At 35.7% G+C, this 21,679-nt stretch overlaps 2 protein-coding genes and 1 long non-coding RNA gene across 12 annotated transcripts; 2 read left to right on the top strand and 1 right to left on the bottom strand.

Moving 5' to 3' along the window:
- Positions 1 to 312: 312 nt before the first annotated feature.
- Positions 313 to 1,426, bottom strand: LOC139195924 (uncharacterized). The gene is made up of 2 exons (XR_011581004.1): positions 1,018 to 1,426; positions 313 to 902 (listed from the first exon to the last, which is right to left on the bottom strand). It is a non-coding gene; the product is annotated as an uncharacterized lncRNA (long non-coding RNA).
- A 1,686-nt stretch (positions 1,427 to 3,112) lies between these two features.
- Positions 3,113 to 17,127, top strand: LOC103428110 (pre-mRNA-processing protein 40A). Of its 10 annotated transcripts, none has more exons than XM_070822372.1 (32): positions 3,137 to 3,261; positions 3,363 to 3,437; positions 3,824 to 3,891; positions 4,060 to 4,125; positions 4,206 to 4,267; positions 4,817 to 4,882; positions 4,978 to 5,310; positions 5,398 to 5,559; positions 5,652 to 5,728; positions 5,874 to 5,943; positions 10,030 to 10,082; positions 10,173 to 10,230; positions 10,353 to 10,690; positions 10,797 to 10,857; positions 10,935 to 11,030; positions 11,168 to 11,236; positions 11,320 to 11,397; positions 11,736 to 11,822; positions 11,918 to 11,952; positions 12,058 to 12,163; positions 12,690 to 12,770; positions 12,856 to 12,948; positions 13,020 to 13,073; positions 13,164 to 13,280; positions 13,447 to 13,545; positions 13,865 to 13,912; positions 13,985 to 14,077; positions 14,915 to 15,022; positions 15,174 to 15,238; positions 16,175 to 16,274; positions 16,397 to 16,693; positions 16,784 to 17,127. In XM_070822372.1, the coding sequence occupies exons 5-32, from the start codon at positions 4,235 to 4,237 to the stop codon at positions 16,919 to 16,921; spliced, it is 3,015 nt and encodes a 1,004-aa protein (XP_070678473.1). In that variant the 5' UTR covers positions 3,137 to 3,261; positions 3,363 to 3,437; positions 3,824 to 3,891; positions 4,060 to 4,125; positions 4,206 to 4,234; the 3' UTR covers positions 16,922 to 17,127. The 10 variants fall into 10 exon arrangements, with proteins under 10 accessions (XP_070678475.1, XP_028957992.1, XP_070678474.1 ...); XM_070822376.1 differs by having other exon boundaries at positions 3,782 to 3,891; positions 16,787 to 17,127; XM_070822371.1 differs by having other exon boundaries at positions 3,782 to 3,891.
- Positions 17,128 to 20,191: 3,064 nt separating this feature from the next.
- LOC103428109 (phytosulfokines-like) lies at positions 20,192 to 20,873 on the top strand. The gene is made up of 2 exons (XM_008366207.4): positions 20,192 to 20,491; positions 20,591 to 20,873. The coding sequence occupies exons 1-2, from the start codon at positions 20,363 to 20,365 to the stop codon at positions 20,720 to 20,722; spliced, it is 261 nt and encodes an 86-aa protein (XP_008364429.1). The 5' UTR covers positions 20,192 to 20,362; the 3' UTR covers positions 20,723 to 20,873.
- The last annotated feature ends 806 nt before the right edge of the window (positions 20,874 to 21,679 follow it).

Raw genomic sequence — 21,679 nt, 5'->3', positions numbered from 1 at the left:
ATTACGCTTTGTGAAAACTCTTTGAAAAAACCATGCAACCCGTAAGACGTGGCATCCGCCCTAGGTGAAATTACAATTATCAATCATAGGAAGCAATACTCAATCCTCCAGTAGTAATCCGACCGAATTGAAGCCGATTACTTATCTAAACATCCTAATGGTCACGAAGCATTAAGACACAAAGACAGTTCAAACATAGTGATTAATAATTCAAAGTATGCATGCATAATATCATAAGCAATTAAATAAAAACTACATATTCATGCTAATGCTCAAGGCATCGCCCTAGCAAAAGAAGGTTAATTACTCATATTCATAATAAAATCAAAAGAATTTTATTAAACTAGAAAACAAATGAAAACACCTTGTAAAATAAAGTCTGAAAATCTCTAAGCTTTAGCCAAATTTCTCTCTCTAATATTGCGTAAAGAAGAAGGCCACAATGGCTTATTTATACAACTAGAAAATCCAATCCTTCCTAGAAAATGACTTAGAATAAAACTAGGAAACCAAATAAATTAAAATAAATTAGGAAACATAATTCTAAATTGACTAGGATAATCTGCTCAAAATCTGCACAGCCACGTTTTGGACCCATATATGCTCCAAAACCAGCCTAAAATAACTGGATTTAAAGTTTGGACTATTCTGAACACTTCTCCAGAAGGCCACAAACCCCTCAGAGGTTATTTTAGGCTCCAAAAACACAATTAAGCCCAAAAACGTCACTTTCCAATACCATGCACTGCATCTTTATTTCCTTGCAAAAAAATAATCGCTTGGTGGAAAAATCTGATATTTTGATAGAGTCAAGCTAAAGCAACTCACGAACGTCCTCCAATTTGAATCATTTTAAAGTTCGTCTGTTTGATCATGTTTTGTTTCAGAAGAAGTTGAATGTCCTAGATTGAAAATATAAAGCAAAGTATCAAAATTCTACCAAAATAATTATTAAAACATACTAAGAATAGAATAATATATATAATATAATATTGACTCGTCGCAGGCCGAACTTACAGCGGCTAGGAAAGCAGTGTTTCTTGCGCAGGCTACTGTTGGATGCAGTGTAGAGGTGATTTTTGAAGGTGACTCAAGCCTGACTGATGCTGCGATGAATATGCAAGGAGAGGATTGCTCGGTGCTTGGACCTATCATCAACGATCTCCGTGCTTACCTATTGGATTTCTCGCATGCCTAGGTTAGCTGGATTCGTCGCGAGGCCAATGTTGTCGCTCATCGCCTTACGTGTAGTGATCTTGGACGAACTGGTGAGAAGACTTGGATTGGCGGGCCATCAGATCTTCTAATGGATGTATTGTTGGACGAAAACTCTGCACGATTTTCTATTTTAGCAAATTATATTTTACTGCTTATTTGAGGATAGATAGCTATTTAAGCTATTTGTGCAGGACCTTCTTTTTCTCTCGTCCAGATTGAAATCCCTAATAGGTTTTTATTGAGGCCCTTATATGCATACTATCCTCCTATTTGTACTTATTATTTTCCAATAAATGAATATCGTACTTTTTTTCAAAAGCACTAATCTTGTTCTAAAGTTGAAGTTTTTCAACCCACATTTTTGCACCCTCGAGTCTTATATCTATTTTTTTGGCCAATGAAAGTTTAACTTGTATTCCAAGATCTATAAATCTTAAACATTTTTTTAATTCAAAGTCAAAATTAGATCTCTCTTAAATCACATATTCGGGCAGTTAGTTGACTCTAATATTGACTATCTTCCTTAATAAAATAAAATGTCTTTTAGGGTGCGTTTGGTAAGCAGACGGGACGGAACGGAACGGAACGGAACGGAACGGAACGGGACGGGACGGGACGGGACGGGACGGAACGGGACGGAACGGAACGGAATGGAGGTTCGTGTTATGTTTGGTATGCATAGGACGGAACGAAAAAAAATGACGAATCAGACCCCCAAACAATTTCTTTCTCTTCAAATCAAACACAGAAAAATCCCAAAATTGATTTCAATCGTCCTCCGTGCAGCATCCACCTTCTTCCCTCCGACCCACCAAACTGTTTCACTCTCTCTCTCCCCAACCTCCCTTTCCAAATCGGCGACTTCGTCCTAATCCCCGGCACCGCCCACCTGCTCACCAACCACCTCGACCAGGACCACAACCCCCTCCCCGGCACCGCCCACTTGCTCGCCACCTCAGATTAGGAATGACGAGCTTAGCTTCGAATCGGGTCATGTTCCGGATCAGATCCACCTCACTTACACGGACGGAGATTACGAGATACGGGTCATGTTCGTGACGCCAGACGGCGCCGGAGAAGAAGAGGGTTTGCTATGGTGACGTCGTCGTCGTCGTCGGATGGGTTTGCTGGGATTGGGTTAGCAGTTGGGTTACTGGGTTTGTGGTGTAGGAAGAGGAGGGCTACGGGAGAGGGGTAGAAGAGAGGAGGTTACGGGAGAGAAAGGGAGGTAAACAATGTAATTAATGAAAAATAAGAGGGGTATTGTTGTCCAAAAAGTTATAAAGTTTATGTCCCACGGGATGGAAAAACTTGTTCCAGGGGGGAGGGGGAACCAAAATCTAACCCATTTTCGTTCCGTGGGACGCGCGTTCCACATAATTTTAGCGCACCAAACGTGGGACGGAACGGTTCCGTCCCACTCTGTTCCGTCCCATCCCACGTACCAAACGCACCCTTAAGTCACTAGTAAGAATATTCTTTTGATATACATCATCAAACAATTCATCTTATTATTTGGATTCTCCAAAATGGGGAGAAAAAAAAAAAAAAGAATACACATATACTCGATGGTTGTTGCAACTTATAGTTATGTTCATAACCACCTGAAAAACACAAAGAAAAACGTCATTTTATCCGACAGTATTTCATTCTAAACTACTAAATCTACAAAAAAAAAAAAATTCAAACTTAAGTATAAAAAGATATAAGCAGTATCAAATTTCAAAGAGAGAAGAGAGGACGGAATGACGCTATTGACAACAACTAGTCTAATTCACGTGTGCCACAGTCAAAACGGTTTAATTAAAATCTTACAACAATATATGCACCAAAATAAAATTTACCGCAATAAGAGGGGCCGCCGCATCATAAACCGCAAAGTTACCGAGGACTAAGTTGAAATTTTCCGTTTTAGTTAAAGCTGCAAAATTCAGACCAAATAAAAAAAAATGAAAAATAAAAAGCTGCGACGGGCGAGATCGATAACGCTCGGAGGCTTCAAGTTCTCACGTGCTTCACCTCACAGCTTTCATCACTGAGCTGGTACGATTTTCCTTCAAATTTCATCGTAATTTTTATTATCTTTGTGATTATTATCACGTTTAAATTCCATTGATGTCGGATGAATCAAAATTCTATTGCAGTTTCCAACATGTATAGGTAGATACTGTATGTATCTCCGGCTTCAATTGTCCTCGTTGGGATATCCAATTAATTAGGTCAGTTTTTGTTTAATTGGGATTCTTAAGTTTGAAACTTTAGGGATTTTAATTTGATTGGATTGACATTCTGGGTTGGTTTTGGATTTGGTGGTGGCAGTGTCACAGCCTACATTTTGCTTTCTGGAAAATATCTTTGTATTTGGCTTTTCTGAGAATTTAATCCTTTTTTTATTTTATTGAGTTTTCAAAATCTGTTCTTGTAAAGCAGTATAAAATTGTATTTTTCAGTTAGCAATTAATTTTTTTAAAATAGTTCGCAGTCTCCGAACTGCAAGATAAAAATGGTTACTTAGGATTTGTTTCATAACTTTCTGGGTTTTGTTTTTTGTTTTTTGTTGCAGATTTGATTCCTTGAACTTGAATTGGATCACTCTTTGGTGCAGTGCTTATTAAGTCTTTGTTGCGCATATCAACCGTCATAGAGGACTTCCTGCTATCAAATTATAATTTGGTACTACTCTACCTTTACCCTTCTTTTTCTTGTTTCATCTTTCTGTCCATTGCCTCTAGAATGTAGTTTAGTCTTAATATCTCTTCTTAGCAATGATCATTTAACGAACATCTTTCTGAATCTGCACCCCTCAATGCCACAAAGTTTAGGTTTCAGTTTTCTTTGCAGACTGGATCAAATCATATACGACTGTATGTTTGGTGTAATTTCCATTACGTGGATTGCGGACGATAAGTACTTGATAATTTGAAGCGTCCATCCTAGCATGCTCCCTTGATTCTGTAAGATTCTAATGATGTTTGTTGTCTTTGCAGTTGCTTTCAGAGGCTTGTAGCTTAGTGAAATGGCCAATAACCCTCAATTTTCAGGTCTACAGGTAATTTGTAAACCACCTAGATTTTAAAACAATTTTTTTTGTTTTTCTTTGATGCTCAGTGTGTATGTTTCTTTAATCTATATTTCCCGCCACTTAGGGATGAAGGGTGATCTTTTCGGATTCTTTTGAGGCCATTACTTTTTATCTACATTCCATATAGCTTAAGGCACTCATGGCATCTTAGCTTCATGCATCAAGGCTCTTCTTATATCTTCATAGGTTCTTATGCATGTGAAGTGACTAAGTTCCATTTTCCGATATATTTAATATTTTGATTTTCCTCCATGGTCTTCTTGACTACTGCCTTCCTTTCCGCATTTTCCTCTGTTCTTAATATAATTTGTTTCTTTTTACAAAAAAAACCCCCCATTTACCTTTCATAATTTTACTGGTTATACTTTTTCCTGTACTTGAATTTCTTTTGAAAAATACATGTAACTTTCAAAAAGGATGAAAGCTTTCGATTCCATAAAAGAAAAAAATTATAAAAATAGATGTGGCCAATTATGCTTTGCTAATTAACTTTGCCATTTTCTTTTCCTTGTAAAGCCTCTTCGGCCTCCTATGGTTGGTGCTGTTGATCCTCCTCGAAGTCTGCCACCCATGTCTTTTCAAGTAACTCATTTCTTCTTGACGAATATTTGTGTCACCTGTACAATATTAGTTGTTATAATTAAAATAATCCCTTTCAATTTAATTTTATGCTACAGTTCCGCCCAGTAGTTCCGACACCACATTCGCAGGAGTTCATTCCTGTGGCTTCTCAAAATTTTCAGCATGCCGGCAGGGCTCCATTGATGAATGTTAGGCTGCCTCCCCCAAATCACCAACCCCAGTTTTCACAACCAATGCAGCATCTACCTCCAAGGTCTGGTCAGCCAGGTCATGGTATGCCTCCATCACAGGCAATTCCATTGCCCGTTGCTCAGCCTAACAGGAATTTTGCATCTGAGTTGCCTCTACCTCAGCCTAATTCACAAGCTCCAAATAACATCATGCCTAACTTTGGTGGCCCACGAGCAGCTGTCCCTTCATCATATACTGTGAGTTTCATGAGTGTTCTTGGTTGACCTTTTGATTTACTTGAAATTCCTTAGGCCGCCTTGAATTCATAACTTGCACTTATGCAGTTTGCAACTTCTTCTTATGGTCAAATACCAAGAAGTTTCAATGACTCCACCCAGTATCAGTCTATATCTCAATCGCATGCAACCAGTGTTTCATCCGAGGGACAAGTTACACCTCTGCAGCAAGCCAGTGAACGGCCTGCTGTAACCACCTCCATTGCTCCAGTAAGAATTCTTCAGCTTGGAGCCTAGTTGTCATGCTTCTCAGTTATCTATGATCATTTATTGCTAATGTTCATTATCCTTTAAAATTTCAGGAAACAGGTGTTCGACCTCCCCCGGCCGGAGGGACTGCAGCAGAGTGGAGAGAGCATACATCTGCTGATGGAAGAAAGTAATTAGTCCTACTTTTCCACATATTTGTATTGTACTCTTTGTTTTGTTAGAATGTTGTGCTTTAGTGATTTCTTGGCTGATCTGCACTTTTCAAGGGTCACTCTTGCTAATTGAATATATTCTTTGCTGTATGAACTCTTCAGATTTTATTACAACAGGAGGACAGCATTATCTACTTGGGAGAAGCCTTTGGAACTGATGACACCAATGGAGGTGAGTCATGCAACTAACTTGCTTTTCCTGGTGTCCTTTTTTAAATTTTTAGTGATATCAATCGACAGTTTTCATTTCCGTGAAATTGTGAGCTTGTCGGTGTGTTTCCTTTCCGTGTTGGTGCTATTCTTACTGGGTTTGATTTATCAAGTTACTTGTGAGTGAAATGTCTTTCATTTTTGTACACTGAATGCAAACTTTTATGAAGTCTGGTGAAACTTTAGCTCATTACTGGAGTTCCTCTCAAGCAGGCACCCACGATTTGTAATTTTATTGCAAGGTTACCAATGTCGAGGGCCTGGTTGGACCATTAGTTATTAAGCTTTTCTGTTTACATTGACTCATTGCAATAAGTCATTTTTTGCAACTTTATTTATTTTAATTGGATCAACTATGGTGCTAAGTTCCCAAAAATTCTGTTGGTTACTATTCTCATAAGTTTATACTGTTAGGATGTCTTTTTTATTTTATTTTTTTTATTTTTTATTTTTTATATTCACACTCCCCCTCACATGTGGGCCTGTCTTGACCAGTGGAGAAACCAACATGTGGAACTCATAAATTGAGAGGTTGCAGTGATAGGATTAAAAGCACACCACAAAGTAGCACACACATGTCCTATTGATTTTCCTTATTAAAGCTAAGATTTGTCAATTGTAGCATATGAAAATAAGGGTCTTTCCCGCAGAAGATTGTTTTAACTAACTACTTAAAACTGGGCTGCTGTCCATACTGACCAGCCACCAAAAAATAATTATTAGACTAACTTACGCTTATCTAAAGTCTACAAAATTTTATATGACAACACTAGACACACATAGCTACACTCACACAAATTTTTGGGATTTTTGGAGTTGATTTGCTATTTAAATTAAATTGAACAAAAACAGGACAGAAACAAATTTTAAATAGTTCGTAAATTAAGAAAAACGAGTTAGGGGAATTGCTATCCACCACCAAATAATCATGCAAACATGTTATGTTTCATTCAAATTCCTTTTATTTCCGGATGAAGATGCTCAAGTTGGCTCAATGTTAGAACTCAACCTATTACTCTTTCTTACGTAGTATGTTAAGAGAATGGCGTTTTCAACTTAACTTAGTCCCTAGCATGCAATCTAGAATGACGTGTTCATAGATTTAACAAGTAGAAATCATTAAGAACGAAAAGAGTTTGAGTCATCACAAGGCATCGTAAGTACTGGCGTTGTCTTACTTATCCTAGAAATTGGTTCACATATTAATCGCAATTAACAAGTACTACTCTAGAACATATGTAGGTCCTCATTCGACAAGGGCAGGCACACACATATTCATAGTGTTAGAATCCTAGATATGCTTACTACGTATGCATCCATAGAAAACAAATAAAGAATTCATCAATGAGACAAGTAGTGAACCAATTTTCATCCATTCATAAAAGTAATTCAAACAAAATGTCATAACAAAATTGCAATCATATTCGGGGCTTCAAAACAGCCCCTAACTACTAAAAATTTAGTTACACATTATTATCAAATAAAACCAAAAGAAAGACATGAGTTTGAGAAGATAGAACCGAAAGAAATCGACCGAGGCCTCCTCCTCTATTTCCTTCCTTCCCCAATGCTGCTTTTAAACCAATTCTTGCTGCATCATTTCTGCTCCATAACTCACCCCACTAACAGCCAATTAGTGATGACAATAAGTGAGAGGAAATGGTAAAACAATTGTAACTCTTTGGGTAGTCTTTATGCCAATTACTCCCACTTAATCCTCATCTTTATTTTCATTTCCTCTGATATTTGAATAGGTATCAGCTGGTTTGTTCTTGGCTGCATCAGTTTTGGCTGCTAGATTTATTGGGTTTATTGCTTTCATTGCAGTTACAAACTGTCCAGTCTCTTGTGAACCTTTCAGTGTTAAAATGGCCATAACTTCTTCTACAAAAATGCTATTAACAATCTGCGAAATGCTCCAGAAAATAGACATCCGTAGCTTTCCAAGCATATAAGGCTCATTCTCTAATTCATTTTAAGCTGTTCGCAACTTGCTTCCAAAGTCAGCTGACCTGCACAGGCAGTTTTGACGAATTTGTTACGTAATATCCAACTTGTGCTATTTTTCTTTTCTTTGCTTGACAAATCCTAGAAAACACAAAAACAAAGTAAATAGCTCAAAAAAATAAGGAACTAACTAAGAAAAGACAATTGAATTTGATGTAAAGTATATATAAATATGAGCTTATCATGCAGTCCCAAGGGTTTAAACTTTAAACTCAATACTTTGGTATCAACCACTATCCGGAAAAGTTTAATCTCTTAGGATGCAGGCCAACTATTGTCTTATATCCCAAGAGTTCAAAAAAAGGGGAAGCGTTAATGGAAAAATTGTTGTTCTGGAAAATCCTACAGCTTTTGTAAGGGGAATATTTAGTACGTACAGAATGCTGTTTTGGTTTGGAATTACTTGACAGGATTTAGAATTTTAGGCCACCGACATGTAGTTAGTAAATTTAAAAGAATACACAAAATGAGTCTCTCCATAATTGTTATTTGAGTTTCATGGTAATTGTATTATCTTACCTAATCTTTTATGTTCGGTATACATGTTCTGGTAAATGACTTGCATCTTTACTTCTTGTCATATTGCTAATATTATTCTTAATCATTTAGTGTTTGATGTAATTCGAAGGTATTCTCTTTTGGTAAGGGCTTCCAAGGTTTTATGAGTTTTGTTTTCTGCTGTTTTCTATTTGCATTAGTCCTAGAAACAGTGTTAATGGTCATTTAATTCCTTTTTAAGAATTTTTTCAATTTATTCTTCATCCATTTATGCATTGGCAATGTCCATAGTTTTAAAGATGCTTACAGGTACATGCCGTGCCAATCTATTGAGAGGTAGGATATGCTGTGGGTCTTTGTTGCTTGCTCTACCTACTATGTAGCTTGAATGTAAATTCTGTCATTTGCATTATTTGATTTTACAATGATATTGGCGTGATATGTTGTATGTTTAATTCTTAGTGCATACTATTTGAATAAATTATCATTTTTCACATTTACACTGATAAGAAACTCGAAAACTGACCCCATAACTTGCATAAGCATAATCTTTCTTTTATACATGCATATATTGTGTTTCCAGTTTCAAAAATATGGCTCTGATAGCTACTCATCCCTCATTATAGTATAAAAATATCTTATTTGAGTTTTTAAAAAAATTTACTATCTTCCTTGTAGTTTGAAGGGTTTGGCCTCATATCGTTTGGGGTTTGTCCTTCAAGTCGTGTGTAATCTTTAGTGCCATAGAGGATAAGAAGGTTGCAATGGCTGATTATTTCAATAGCTTTGGCGACTTTTATCATTGGGATTCTATATTAGAATGGCCTTTGCATAAGTTGATGTTGCAAGTTGGTAAGGGTTAAAGACCTTTTTTGTCACTATGTTAACAATTTGTTAAGTGCTGCCAAACATAAACAATCTTAGTCCATTTTGTCTGTTTACAGTTAGAACATATTAAAATATTCATTAATTGATCTAAAATCAATAGATTTTTTTTTAATTATTTAAACTTTAAAATTTCATTTGGGTAATATTAGTAAAGTAATAAGGAACATCAACCCCTTGCCACACCCACCAGTCAAAATCCCCCCACCATTTTTAAAATTTGTATTAGCTTTTAGTTCTAGGGGCAATGGAGGGAGTTATGGGTATTATTAGACAGTTTCAGGTGAAATTCATCCATTGTTGACCTTAAGCAACTTTTGTCTGCGTGCTTTTATGTTAGGAAGAAAACTAGAACTATTTTAGACTTAATATCATTTGGTTTTCGAATTTCATCTTCTCCATTGGCTCTTTCTTGTATATTTTTACTGAAATGTGCTGATTAATGTCTTCTTCAATACGTGTACGCCTTTGTGTGCGTGAGAGAGAGAGAGAGAGTCATCGTCACGCGTCTTCTTCGTTGTGCTGTTTATGCTTTTGCTGTAAGAACTTTGGTTCGTACTGTTTTATTCCTGCCCTTCCTTTCTCTAGCATTCTTGTTTTGGGAGAAAGTGTTATTTAAGATAGAGATTCGACTTATTTAGTATCTTCACTGGGACAGAGGGCAGATGCATCAACAAACTGGAAGGAGTTTACCAGTCCTGATGGAAGAAAGTGAGTAATTGGTATTTTTGCATTGAGAAAGTCATGAACGCATGTTCACAATTGCATTTGCTTACCTCATCCTACATGCAAATGTTGCAGGTATTACTACAACAAGGTCACCAAAGAATCAAGATGGACTATGCCTGAGGAACTTAAGGTTTTTGTTCCAACCCATTCGCTTATGCCACTCATCATTCCCTCAACCTTTTATAGTTTTTCAGTTTTTTTAATTTTCTCCACTAGTCCTCTAAAAAATATGTTTTTATTTATTTATTAAAGTTGGCTCGAGAGCTAGTAGAAAAGGCGTCTGTGAAGGAAATACAACAGGAAACGATTGGTGATCATCATGCCACAGTCACTGTTTCTCCCTCTGTAGCTGAAGCTGATGCTTCAATCGGTACTGCTCAAGTAAAATCAAGCCCTGTTTTGGTGGCACCAGTTGTTGCCACTGGTGATGTTCAAACTGCTGTACCATCGAGAACATCTGCCTCACCTGTTGTGGATTCTCCCTTGAAAGAAAATCCCAGTGAAGTTCAGACACCTGTTGCACCATCTGCCTCTGTTATGGGAAGTACTGAAGCTGCTGTCACAATCAACGATACTGGTGCAGAACCAATGTACTGTCATTAACTTGTTTTTTTTATGAAATTTTCTTTTGCATTTGGAGGAGGTATATTTGGCATGTATTCCGAGAATCTGACTTTTCTTGCACCCGATTTGTAGGGAAATATCAGCTCAGGATTTTGATAGTTCTGCTGATGGAGTTCCTGCTCAGGAGAATGAGGTATTTCTTAGGTTTCTTCTTTAGTTTTTTAATTCCTGACATACTTTTCTAGCAACTCATACAGCGAGGTGTTGCAGGAAGCTAAGGATGATGCAACGGGAAAGAAGATTAATGATATTGCCGCAGAAGAAAAATCAGTTGATCGGGAACCCATACCATATGAAAATAAACTGGTACAAATAAATTTCAAATTTTGAGACACTGTGTTCTCTTTCATTGTTGCTTTCTCAAATTTGGATGCATTTCAGTCTCTGTCATTGTTACTTTCATGGCAATACCCTTATTATTTACCTTCTGCTTTCTTTTTCAGGAGGCCAAAAATGCATTTAAAGCGCTCCTTGAGTCTACAAATATTGGTTCTGATTGGACTTGGGATCGGGTAATTCAATTATTGCCATATATGCTCTCAGTTTTTAGCTAATATATGTTAAAAGTTCATGATATAATCCTGAAATTTAGCAGGCCATGAGAGTGATAATTAATGACAAGAGATATGGTGCTCTCAAAACGCTTGGAGAGCGGAAGCAAGCTTTTAATGAGGTAAATCTTCACATTGTTGTGTGCACTCGTATCAAAGAAATTAATAAATATACCTAGTAGTGGTTTCATGAAAGTGAGTTCCTGGGAAGGGGATGTGGTATTGTGTCAATCTTCTAGACTTTGGTATGTAGTGGTCAACTCTCAAGTACTGGATCCATGGATTTGTTTTTTTTGCACTGAGGTTACCATTAAATCCTGACCGTCCTGTCTGGTATTCTTATTAAGTTGTAGATGTGTATTGTTTCAATCACTGTTAGGGTATATAATTGGTGCTGCTAACGATTCACTGTATATCTATATACCTGTAAATAATCACTAATGTTGTTATTATGCTTCAGTTCTTGGTACAAAGGAAAAAGCAGGAGGCTGAGGAGAGGCGTATCAAACAGAAAAAGGCACGGGATGAATTCAAAACAATGCTGGAAGTACGTTGTTATCTGCTCCCCTCAAATTCTTCTTCTCTACATAGAAATTATATGCTTTGTCTCATTTTTTTATTCATGGCTTGAATTCCTTGCAGGAATGCTCAGAGTTAACATCATCTGCAAGATGGGGGTCTGTCTTTCCTTGTATCAATATTCTTCTGTTTCCAATGTGTGGTTAATAGACAGTTTGATACCTATATGTATGTATAAGACTGATGGTTAAATTATCATACAGAAAAGTAGAGAGCATATTCGAAAATGATGAACGTTTCAAAGCTGTTGAACGGGATAGAGATCGCAGGGAGATGTTTGAAGACTATATTGAGGAACTCCAAAAGAAAGTAATTATCTGCCACCTTAGTTTTTCTCCTGTATATGTAACATTTATATGCATGTTGTGGATGTTTACACCCCTTAGTTGCAAAACGTACATTGGCATTGAGCAACTTAAGGCTGGGATGCTGCTGAGGAATCCTTGCTTGTCTAACTATTGTACCGGAGTTGACCTCCTTAAGACTTAGTGTGCATTTGTGTGTGTTTCCACTTTCCAATGTGTATATTTTTATGCATGTATTTATGTACAGATAAAGGCATGGATATATTGAGATTTGCTCATTTTAAAGCTTGATTTTTGAATGGCTATTCTTAGCCGACAAACAGAGCTTTAGATATGACTGACCTCATAAATTAGGTGTGACAAATTTAACCTTGCCATTTTTTCCATTCGTCCTCATTGTGATAGTATCTATTAACTTAGTGTGGAAGTACTTTAAATTGACATTTGATGCCCATTATCATTTGGTGCTTTGATGATCATAGATTCTAAGTAAATATGCTCTTATTGCTGTTAAACTGAATTTGGAACAGGAACGAGCAAAAGCACAGGAGGAACGTAAGCGCAATGTATTGGAATACAGGAGATTCTTGGAATCTTGTGATTTCATCAAGGTTCTCTTTTAGCATGGTTCTTTTGTATTCATGGGGTTCTTTTGCCATTAAAACTTATGGATCTTGGCATCACCTTCTCATTTAGGCAAACATCCAGTGGAGAAAAGTTCAAGATCGTTTAGAGGCTGATGAAAGATGTTCACGTCTTGAAAAAATTGATCGTTTGGAAATTTTCCAGGTAATGCTTCTCATTTATCTAGTTATACTTCCAACTGGATGTTGAAGATTATTGTAAAATGTCGTTCACAGGAATATTTGCTGGATCTACAAAAGGAAGAGGAGGAGCAGAAGAGGATACAGAAGGTTCTTTATTGTTTGACTGTGCTGACATTGGTCTATATGTTTATGTTCAAATGGACAATTTTTTTTTATCTGGGTTTTCTTGGAGAACAGGAAGAATTGAGAAAGGCAGAACGTAAAAACCGTGATGAGTTCCGCAAATTAATGGAAGAACATCTCACGGAAGGCACTCTTACATTCAAAACTCAGTGGCGTGATTACTGCATGAAGGTTAGTATACCTTTTTCCCTGTATCTGTAACGTTATTTCCTTTGAAAAAATTCAAAATTGTGATGAAAACATAATTTTTTTCCAGCTACACTTAATTTAGCTGCTATCATGTTGTTATCTCATGTTTTGAACTTCCTTTTTTCCCCTTTTCTTCTGTCCTCTTTAGGTTAAAGACCTACCTGCATATCTGGCAGTTGCATCAAACGCCTCCGGTGCTACTCCAAAAGATTTGTTCGATGATGTTGTTGAGGAACTAACGAAACAAGTAATTAAACTATACCTTGGCTTTTTTATATTTCTTAAAATGAAACAGGATCTATAAATCTGTCCTCCAATGACAATTTGTCACCTTTCCCTATGAATCTATTTGGTTCAAGTTTCCATGTTTGGGTCCCTTTAGTTTGATTCTGTAATTACATTTCAGCAAAAAATTCTTCTTTCTTTTCCTGTAACAATATTAAAAAAGTTGTAGTTAAGCATTCTTTTTTAAACGCATGAGTAAGGCATCTTACTGTTTTTTCTTGAATCTTTAGTTAAGTTCTTAGTTGCTTACAAACTAGAAATCTTGCCTATTTCTTTTACAGTATCAGGAGGACAAAACTCGAATAAAAGATGCCGTGAAATTGGGAAAGGTTTGATTGGTCAGATTTATCTTGTTTATATTTTCTACTGTCATTAGATATCTAATGTGTGGTTGCTTTTAGGTCGTGCTTGCATCAACTTGGAAGTTTGAAGACTTCAAAACTGTTTTATCAAATGATATTGGCTCTCCACCGATATCAGATGCCAACTTAAAGGTACATTTAGACTTCAAACAAATATTATGATATTTAAACTTGAGAAGTCAATGGGAGAGATTCTTCCTTCAGCTACTAGATACGGTAGCACACACAGATGTAGGACCACACGGGGTTTTTGGGAACCAAAATACATTGGTTGGGTGGTTGGATGGGCATGAAGTTTGGTCACCGGACCTTAGAATTTCTCTTACGGATATTAACTTTCATCGTGTGGGTCATTGCTCTTAAGAATCATCTAAATAACTAAAGTTAATGATTTGTGGAAACCACCATGGACAAACACTGGTCAACATCTCAGTTATAGATAACAATGTATTTGCTTGTTAATTTTTAAAATCGTGCCTACACTTCAGTAACCAATGTACCAATTTTTCAAAAAAGCATCCAAGAACATATTGCAAAGAAGGTTGCTACATTTACTCAACCTCAGATATAATTCCTTAGTCGTGATGAAGCTACCATATGCATTCTTAAACTAAATCAATGCCATTGTTCCAAATTTTCAGTCTTTGCCAGTCAAGTTGTCACGGATGAATTTTAGATGAACTTTTCACTGCTTTAGGATGAGGTAGATATAACTTATAAGCATTCAAGAAGTTTCAAGGAATATAACACATAGCAAAACATCACTATGTGCAACTATATTCTTTCATATTGATGTTTGAAGTGTCAACCAGAGTGGCGAAGTTTCCGTGCAAGAAAAGTCTCTTCTCTGTTGACAATTTAATTTTTAATGATCCATTGTTTTTATTTTTTTCCTTTCATCCTACAATAAGTGCTTTGTTTTGGTAAATGTGCTGCAATGATCTTATGTGATTTTCAACTGCCTTGCAGCTAGTTTTCAATGAGTTACTGGAACGAGTGAGGGAAAAGGAGGAGAAAGAAGCTAAAAAGCTTAAACGTCTTGCAGAGGACTTCTCTCATCTTTTATCTTCTATCAAGGTGTGGCATGCTGTGTTCCAATTTCTGGTATTTATGATTTTGTTATTTTCCTAATGGTTTGGCAATTGGCACCAGTAGAATATATTTCAATATTATCTTCTAGTTTTTGGTTTGAAATCTTGTCATCTTTCTGATTCATTATTTGCTGCAGGAGATAACTCCATCTTCTAAGTGGGAGGACTACAAACCACTTCTTGAAATTAGTCAAGAGTACAGGTATAGTTTATTACACGTAACAACTTGAATCACCTTCCAACCATGTTTTGTGCTATAATAGTGTTTTTGGTATGTTAATTTTAGGTGAAGTGTAGATTTAGTCCTTGAATTATCACCTCAGTGAAAATTAGGTCCCTGAATTATTTTTTTCGGGAAAATAAGTCCCTAAATTCATTAAATATTGTTATTTCATCCCTACTATTATATTCAAAGCTATTTTATCCAATTTTTCGTCAACTTAAGTCAATCAACACACTTTAGAGTGTAATATCGTCATTTTTTCCCCTATAAGCCTTTAACATTTCATATAGGTTGCGGATCTAACGTCTAATCTACCCTCCAAAGTTAACTTACACTATTTCTTATGAAAAACTACCAATTTACCCTCCAAAGTTAACTCCATACACTATTACTTTTTGAAAAACTAGCAATCTACCCTCTAATGTGTATCACATGCAAGTGATGTGACTGAAATTGACGGAAAATTAAATATAATAGCTTCGAATATAATATTAGGGATGTAATTGGCAGATTTTTTTAATTCAAGGACTGATTTTTCTGAAAAAATAGTTTAGGGACCTAATTTTCACAGAGGTGCTAATTCAGGGACTAAATTGGCAGTTCACCCTTGATTTTATGTGGTGACCAACTATGGTTAATTTGAGGCACAATTTTCTGACTCATAATGTATCTGCTTTAACAATCACTTTTGGGCCTAAAGTTTAATATCTGAGAGATCTCTATTGTCTGGCCTGATGTTTAGGGCCGTAAAGAAGAAAATTTGGAAAATAAACAAAATTTTGAAGAAACTGAAATTAAATTATAACGGGAAAGTTAAGTTCGGCATATTTCTTATCACTGGATACGTTTGTTTTAGGTTTGTTAGTCTTCAACAAATACTATCCTCTTCCCTGATTATGTTAGATGCATGTGTAGTGGCATTGGCGACGAGAACTTCTGCAAGGAGATATTTGAAAAGCATGTAATGCAACTGAAAGAACAAGCAAAAGAGGAGAGAAAAAGAAAGGAGGAAAAGGTACTAATTAGCTGGATCACATTATTTGTAAATCCGTATCTGTTTGATGTTTAAGCTTTTATTCACTATTCGATGTGGAATGAAACCTTGAATTTGAATTCCTTTTATTTTACACCCTCTAGGCAAGGAAGGAAAAGGAGAGAGAAGAAAGAGACAAAAGAAGGGCGAAGCCAAGAAGGGAAAAAGAGGTGGAATATGAACGAGAAAACGGGGAACACAACAAGAAAGATGGAGCAGACAATGAAATAGCTGATGCAATGGATATTCATGAGTCCAAAGAGAAAAAGAGGTCAGGACATGACGATAATAGGAGACATAGGAAGCGGCATCATAGTGATGAAGATCATGGGAATGGAAATGAGAATGATCGGTCTAGAAAATCTCACAGATCTAGCAGTGACCACAAGAAATCAAGACGGGTATGTTGAGAAATAATTGTGACTCTTCATTTGATTTATTATCTAAACATTGATGTAAAGTTTAGCGCATTTCCAATCGTTATGTCACAGCAGGAACCTGGTCCTGAATCAGATTCCGAAAGCAGACATAGAAGACATAAAAGAGATCACCGGAATGGTTCTCGTAGAAGTGGTGATCGTGAGGATCTAGAAGATGGGGAATTTGGCAATGTTGGGGAAAGTCGGTAGTTGTTTCATCCTCCAACTTGCTTATACCCATGTTTAAACTTTTCTTAATATTGTGAAATATATGTTTTCCTTACAATCTTAGAACTTCTAGCGCTATATATTTAGTTCGAAAAGAGCTATTTCCTTTTTCTTTTACTAAGAATTAGCCGCATCATGCTGCACTACTTCCATCTCGTTTTAACCATTAACAGGCTTCTGTTAAACTATTTTTCCGGTCTCTTCCTTGTCTTCTTGAGCTTGAACATATTTGTTTCTTTTGTGTGCCCTTCCAAGGGTTTCATTGTTTACACAATACAGAGGTTGCTTCTTTTTCCGGTAGTCTTTTGTTTCTCGGGGGTGGCCGGGTTTGAGAAGAATCACGTCCATTTGGTTTTTCTACGGAGAACCGCCACTTCTGTGGCTTTTAGCATTTGAAGTTGGTGTGGGACTTCTTTTCGTCTGTTGGAGCGACCTACTTCAATGAAAAGCTTGTTGCGAGTCGCTGAAAAACAAGTTTGTTGCGGCTAACTTGATGAACCGTTGCCTTCATCGAAGTTGGGGAGCATATTAGCTTTCTAGTCATAGTGATGCGGAAATCATGTAGATTGCAAATAATACAAATGGAAGAAATGATATTTGAAACATGTCGTACTCTGTTTTTCTAACTTAATAGAAATTGGTAGGATTTCGTTCAATGTTTTTTATTCAATTTCTGTCATTTGGAAGATTATAATGAAATTCGAATTATCTAAAGATTATTCAAATGAAATTTTCTTTTGTTTGGAAGATTGTACCTTTCTTGGCCTTTTTGTACTGCATACCTGGATTAAGTCAAGTTAGCTAAAACAGTGTACTATTCTTTTAGCATCCAAATTTAAATTGCTTTTTTTTCGTAGTTAAGATTAATTTAGTGTAGAATATTGCTTATATCTAACTTTGACATATGCAAGCTTTGTAAGGGGTGACGAAAAGAAGTTTCTTTTCATTCCCAATTGTCATGCCTACATTCTTACCTATTCTCTTTATACTTTTAAGCCACCCAACCCTACCAACACCCAACAATTAATAATTAATTCCAAAAGAATGGTCTACGTTTTAGCATATAAGAAGATTAATCAGAAAAATCCCACATAGCTTATTATCATCTGCTTATGCCTGTTGACAAGTTATTTATATCTTTCTTGTTACGTGACAAGCATACGATAACTCTAAACTCCAAAATGAGGTTGCTGAGCATTGAAACTAATAATGTTCAGAATGAGCGGTAAAAACCAAAAACTTCATTAAAATGGAGTAAGAACCCAAACAATTTTTTCTGCCACTTAGTATTATGATCTAGTAGTATTCATCTTCACTTGTAATTAATGAGATATTTTAGGTTCGATTCTTATTAAATGCGAACTTGAATCACATTATTGCTAATCCATTGTGAGGCTTAGTCAACTCTCCCACCCCCTTAATGTAATGTACATAATATCGTTTGTTAAAAAAAAATAAAAAAAAAAAACAATTTTTCTAATTGTAATGTGTTCATATCACCTTGTAAGAATCCAAACATTTTTCAATAGTTTTTCTCTTTCCCACTTTGTGTGTGTTTTTTAATAGTTAATTAAATAGAACATTCTTGATTACATCCTGCAATACCTATTGGTGATTTATTCAACTAAATATTCATCACCCGTGAAGTTTTCAGGTGACATTGGAGGGGACAGAATATTCGTATACACATGTGCAGTTTTGGACTAATCCGATTTTTAATATCATTAAATTACTCTAATTTTAGATAAAACCAAGATTTTATATGCATGGTTCTTGGAACATACGTGCATGCTTACACTATTTGCTTACATGCCTTCAACTTTGTCAACGAACGTGCATGTTAAATCTGTCGGTCCGTGACCAAAAAATACACCCGCGGAGAATAATCCTGTGTTCACAACTTCACATGCAGGTGTTAATTATAATTAACTAATTAATTGTTTTGACTCCAATAAAAAGTGTTAATTATTTGATTAGCATTTGCATGGTTTGGATTTTAGAGATGGGGATGAAAGAAAGACTGAATAAACAATTCGTAGCAAATTGATAGATCTCATCGCCGACAGTGATCGAATCAAATACGAGATTGCACTTCAATGTTTATTAAATAATTGTCGCACATGAAATTTAAACTCAAAACTTTTTTAACTCAAAACAAAATAATCATCGACAATCAATTACGATTATATAATATTAATGTGACTCAAAAAATATGTTCAACTTGTAACGAGTTAATGACATATGTGTAGAACACTTAAATTTACAATGTGGCTATTGACAAAAAAAAAATTTACAATGTGGCAAAGGTGATACGTAAACAATATCTTTGGTTTAGGAGGTTTTTGGTTGTGCAAATGGATACTTTATCGTTAAATGTTAAGTTTTATACAGTTTGAAGGAATTTGTGGTTAAAATGGTTAAGAATATTTATTCGTGTATCCGAAATAGTAGATTTCCTTCGTCATACTCTCTCTAGTATAAAAAAAGGGTGATTTAGTTAAAATATCAAATGAGCAAAATATTTTTTTTATGTCATTTAGTACTACAATCTAGTAATAATCTTCACTTATAAGAGAGGCCTTAGGTTCGATTATCACAAAACGAATTTGAACCACATTATTTTTAGTTCATTATGAAGCTTAACCCACTCTCCTACTACCCCTGAGTGTAAATAATATTGTTTTTTTTAAAGAAATCTGCCAAGTCAAATGGCATTATGACATCCCCATTCCAAATGGGACTTGGATTCTCTGCCCTCCCATTTCGGTACCCTCCCCGTGGACTTGGATTCTCTGCCCTCCCAATTCGGTGCCCTCCTCGTGCCCTCCTGTTTGTGTGGTCACGGTTAAGCCACGTCAATATTTTATATTACTATTTTTTTTTGTCTTATTATTTTTATAAAAAACAATATAAAATGTTAGCATGGATTAACCGTGACCACACAAAACAGAAGGACACGGGGAGGGGGACTTAGATTCTCTGCCCTCCCATTTCGGTACCCTCCCCGTGCCCTCCTGTTTTGTGTGGTCACGGTTAATCCATGCTAACATTTTATATTGTTTTTTATAAAAATAATAAGACAAAAAAAAAATAGTAATATAAAATATTGACGTGGCTTAACCGTGACCACACAAACAGAAGAGCACGAAGAGGACACCGAAATGAGAGGGCAGAGAATCCAAGTCCTTCGAAATGCCGTTGCGGAAGCATTGTCCTAACATTACTTAAATACAATTGCGGCTAGCTAGCCTTCTAGAAATGGTCAACGGCTAGTAGTAGGCAGAAACGAGTCATCCGATTCATTTTCAAAATTCCACATATGCCCTTCTCCTGTTCTTCAACTTCTATATATAGTCCTCCATACAGTCTCTGCTTACAATCTAATACAGCTAGCTAGCTCACATCTCATCGTTTTAATCAAACATGTCGTCCAAGCTCACCAGCCTCTGTGTGGTTGCCCTCCTCCTCTTCCTTGCATTATCCGGCATGACGGCGCGGCCGTTGCTTTCTTCTTCTTCTTCTGATGTCAGTGCAGTGAAAGTTCAACCTGAGGTAATTATTTCACTAATTATAAGTTATTTCTTCCAAAATCAGATTATAAACTAGCTAACCTTGTGGTAAAATTTGCTAATTTGTGTTTTATTAATGTAGTTGAAGGATGTTGAGGTAGAAAAAGCCATGGTGGAGGAAAGTTGTGATGGAGTTGGAGAAGATGAGTGCCTGATGAGAAGAACTCTTGCGGCTCACATTGATTACATCTATACACAGAAGCACAATCCATAAATTAATTTTTCTTCATATGCAATTATGCATCATGTATTCTTAATTGATTTAGTTGATATTTCTATACTTAATTTACCAATCTATTTTAGGAATTTTTCTGTGTACTAGCCGGTGTATAAATGATATATAGAGTTGTGGAGTAGTTCTTCAATTTTCGGTTCATTTCTTTCCCAATTTTTTTTGTTTGGTTAACTTAAAAGAACAATTGAATTTGAATACAAAATTTATTATTTTTAAACTCTCAAATTGTAAATGACACATATTTACATGAAATTTAAACTTAAGAATTAGAGGTCTCAAACGCAAGTTTTTTTTCCACATGGAAATTCTAAATTTCTATGTTTATAAATCCAAACAAGGGAATTGGCGCATGTCAATTTATAAATTCTAATTTTTGTCAAAATTCCATGTTTATTTCCCTTATCCAAACAGTATATAGTCACCACTTAGTGTCACGGTCAAGTGGTATTCTTCTTCTTTTGTAAGTGAGAGGTCTTAGGTTCGATTCTTGCCTAAGACGAATTTTAATCATATTATTGCTAGGTCATTGTGAGAGGCTAAGCCCACCATCTCTCTTTTAATGTAAATAATATCGTTTGTTCAAAAAAAAAAAAGTGTAAAAGTCTTTACAATTCTCCTATATGAGTAAATCTTAACTAATAATTAATTACATATTCAGGGTTAAAACTAATAATGAAACTATTTGAACTACATTGACTCGAGTCATCACAAATTAAGATGTTACCAAATTACCTTTACCAGAGATGGAGGTTTGATCTATAAATGTTACATGTAACTTTATACATTTGGATTCCTTTAGTATTCCAATCTAGTGATATTTATCTTTACTTGTAAGTGAAAGTTTTTATTTCAAATTTTGTAAATAGCGAGTTCAATATTAATTTATTCATTCACACTCTTAATATAAACATATTGTTAATTATATAAAAAAATACA

Source organism: Malus domestica, chromosome 05 (assembly GCF_042453785.1).
Source record: "Malus domestica chromosome 05, GDT2T_hap1".
In the NCBI taxonomy this organism is placed as follows: domain Eukaryota; kingdom Viridiplantae; phylum Streptophyta; class Magnoliopsida; order Rosales; family Rosaceae; genus Malus; species Malus domestica.
This window is presented reverse-complemented; position numbering and strand designations above follow the sequence as displayed.